This window comes from Amblyraja radiata, chromosome 11 (assembly GCF_010909765.2).
Source record: "Amblyraja radiata isolate CabotCenter1 chromosome 11, sAmbRad1.1.pri, whole genome shotgun sequence".
NCBI classification, from domain to species: Eukaryota; Metazoa; Chordata; class Chondrichthyes; order Rajiformes; family Rajidae; genus Amblyraja; species Amblyraja radiata.
This window is the reverse complement of record NC_045966.1, coordinates 40,877,907-40,881,678: the sequence shown is the minus strand read 5'-3', so window position 1 is coordinate 40,881,678 and position 3,772 is coordinate 40,877,907. Positions and strand designations below refer to the sequence as shown.

Genomic DNA, 3,772 nt, shown 5'->3' with positions numbered 1-3,772 from the left:
CAGGAAGATTGTTCCGATGTTGGGGAAGTCCAGAACAAGGGGTCACAGTTTAAGGATAAGGGGGAAATCTTTTAGGACTGAGATGAGGAAAACCTTTTTCATACAGAGAGTGGTGAATCTCTGGAATTCTCTCCCGCAGAAGGTAGTTGAGGCCAGTTCATTGGCTGTATTTAAGAGGGAGTTAGATGTGGCCCTTGTGGCTAAAGGGATCAGCGGATATGGAGAGAAGGCAGGTACAGGATATTGAGTTGGATGATCAGCCATGATCATATTGAATGGCGATGCAGGCTCGAAGGGCCGAATGGCCTACTCCTGCACCTATTTTCTATGATTCGTCCTTTTTTCCCCTTACGTTGGAAGTTAAAGACTTACATGTGGCCACTATATCTCCGAGATTTTAAGCAACTGACATGCGATTAGCAACGCAATTGGGAGAGTACGTTAAAAAAAATGACCGGCATCTCACTAACAAGTAAAACAAACACCTAAGTCGGACGCCGGGGTTACTTATTACGGGAAACATCTACCCTTCATTTTGTCTTTTTGGGCATCAATATTTATATTGCAGCACGACCTTGGTTCTTTAAGATAAATGGACTTGTTTTACTGCCATGCTGGAATCTTGAGCGAAACCCAAAGTACCGTAGTAACCCAGCGGGTCAGGCAGCATCAGTGGAGAACATGGAGAGGCCGCGTTTCGCGTCGGATTCATTTTTACATCTCTGGAATTTTGGGGTTTTGTTACCATCAGTTTTTAGAACTTAATTGTCACCGATTCAATTACCTGGATTTAAAAAAAGAAATCCAAGATTTGATGTCACCGGGCCTTTACAGATTAACACTGGAGCTGAGATATCGGCGTTGGGAAAGGCTTCAAAAAAAGGAAATCACTCTTCGCTGATTCTGGAGTCAAGCAAACAGAATAGTGTTGAGTGTCTGGCATGCAGACCATCGCGCTTGCCCTGGTATCATCGAAGTATTCCTTCACTTGAGGTGTTGGACGAAAGTTGTCGTTCGAAACTTCGAGGCTGCAGCAACAACTGGGAGGATTGTAATCATGGGTGGCATTTCTCTCTTGGTTACACTTGATGCCAATCAACAGAATGACGGTCACAAGAAACAGGACGGAAGTGCAACCGAAAATGACGATTAAATATAGATTAAGATCAGAAAAATATTCGGGATGCGTTACAAAATTACTGCTTTCAGTGGTTCTTTCAGTAATGTTGTCCATAATGTTAAGGAGCATTGTAACCGTGCTGGAGAGGCTGGGTTGCCCATTGTCCTTAACCAAGATGACGAGAGCCTGTGTGGCTTTATCGGACTCCAAAATATTCCGAGTTGTTCTAATTTCACCCGAGTTTTGCCCAACATTTAATAAACTGGGATCAGTGGATTTCTGCATTTGGAAGGAGAGCCGCGCATTCTGACCAGAATCTGCATCAGTTGCCATTATCTTGGTGACCAAGTACCCTTGGCCCGCTGACTGAGGCACGATCTCCACTGTTGTTGATCCACTCTGTTCTGAAGGTGAAACAATTACCGGCAGGTTGTCATTTTGATCCAGGATGATCACATTCATAGTGGCGCTGCTGCTTAAGGGGGGCACCCCGGCGTCACGGGCTTGTACGCGGATCTGGAAGTTTTTTATATTCTCGTAGTCAAAAGAGCGCAGCGCGTAAATAGTACCATTTATGGGATTAACGTTGAAATAGCTTGACACCGGCCAGTCTTCGACAAGGCTCTCTATAATAGCATAAAAACATATGAGTTCTGGTCCAAATCAGGATCTGAAGCAGTTACTGCGAAAATAGAAGCACCAGGAGCGTTGTTCTCCATCACGTAAACGGTGTAGGTGGGTTTGGCAAACTTGGGGATGTTATCATTTATATCGGAAACCCACACCTGGATAGTTTTATTTCCTGATCTCGGCGGAGACCCCGAATCCCAGGCTAACAGAGGAATATTGTATACTGCACAAGTTTCACGGTCTAACGAGTCATTGGTAATTAGTTTATAATGATTACCGGGAGATGTCTGCAACTTAAAGGGAATTTTCACCGGAATCTGAAAGTGCACGCCTCCATTCCGTCCAGAATCGCGATCGATGACATTGATCAGTGCGATCAGTGTCCCGCTCACCGCATTCTCGGGAACCTTGCGTGTCACTAAGTTCACTTCTATTTCCGGCGCGTTATCATTTACGTCAGTTACCTTGATCTGGACTTTGCAGTGCCCTGCAATAGCTGGCGAACCTTTGTCCACAGCTTCAACGCCCAGCGTGTAGCTGCTTGCTCCTTCGAAGTCGAGCTTTCCTTTAACTCTAATCTCTCCTGTCCACCGATCCAAATTGAACAATTCTTGCACTTTCAGTGAAGCGAGGCTGCTGAAAGAATATGTTACCTCTGCGTTCAGACCTTCATCTGCATCCGAGGCGTGCACAGTGACCACAGCGGTGCCACTGGGTGAGTTTTCCATCAGGCTGGCTTTGTACAGCTTCCGATCGAAAATCGGTGCGTGATCGTTGCTGTCCAACACAGTAATGACAACCCGAGCTGTCCCGGACCTCCGAGGGCTTCCTCCGTCGACGGCGGTAAGCACCAGCTGAAAAGATGACTGTCTCTCACGATCCAAGGGTTTCTCCAATAATAACTCCGCAATTGTAATGCCCTCTTCCGTGGTCTCCGTTTTCAGGGTAAAGTGTTCAGTACGGCTTATCGAGTAAGTGGTGACTGCATTTACCCCCACGTCCGGATCGAGTGCGCTCTCTAGCGGAAAGCGAGAGCCTGCTGCAATGGATTCAGCCATCTGCAAGCGAATAGCGCCCTCCGGGAAACTGGGCGAATTATCGTTTATATCGACAATCTCCACTTCACCGTGGAATATTTCTGGCGAATTCTCAATCACAATTTGAAACGAAAGAATACAGGTTGGGATTGGTCCACAAAGCTTCTCTCTATCCATCCTCTCGTTGACAAACAAAACCCCATTCTCTAAATTTAACTCCGCGTATGGCTTAATATCGCCGGAGACAAGCCGGCCTCTGCGAGTCAGCAATTCTCCAACGTTCAAACCCAAATCTTCAGCGATGTTACCGATCACTGCTCCTCGTTCCAGCTCTTCGGGAACCGTGTAGCGAATCTGTCCGAAAACCACGTCTAATGCACTGACAATTACAGCGAAAGACAGCAGGGCGTTCTTGCCGTGCACGTTCGCCATTGTTGCGGGTCCGATTTAATTCCGAGAAGGACGAATTTATTTCGTCACACTTTTGCGCCACACAACAGCCAATATGTCTATCAACACCTCGTCCAGCAGAAATGACAGTCGTGTCCTCTGTCCTTCAAAAAAAGGTCGCGCAAAATAAATAAGACACCGAGTCTCCTCCTGGGACTACAAGTAACATCAGATCTGAACTGGACTTTGAACACTGCAGCCACAGTGAAAAAAGCCCAGCAGAGACTGTACTTCATCAGGCTGCTCAGAAAAGCTGGTCTGCACTGTCGCCCTCTCACCCAGGTCTACAAAGGACTGGTAGAGAGCATCCTCACCACAGGCATCACGGTGTGGTATGGAAACACCACACAGACAGAGAGGAAGGCTCTGCAAAGAGTCATAAAGACTGCAGAGAGGATCATCAGAACTGAACTCCCCTCCATGGACACAATCTACACACAGCGCTGTCAAAAAAGAGCAGAGAGAATCATTAGAGACACACTACATCCAGCTCACTCCCTACTCAAACACAAAAACTGCACATACAACCTCAGGC

General features: G+C 46.8%; 1 protein-coding gene across 1 annotated transcript; it reads right to left on the bottom strand.

The window, feature by feature from the left end:
• Nucleotides 1-734: 734 nt before the first annotated feature.
• LOC116978567 (protocadherin gamma-C5-like) lies at nucleotides 735-3,382 on the bottom strand. Its single transcript, XM_033029799.1, is given in 2 exon segments — nucleotides 735-1,761; nucleotides 1,764-3,382. Coding segments are annotated over 2 exon segments (2,382 nt in total). The 5' UTR covers nucleotides 3,220-3,382; the 3' UTR covers nucleotides 735-835.
• Between the last annotated feature and the right edge of the window lie 390 nt (nucleotides 3,383-3,772).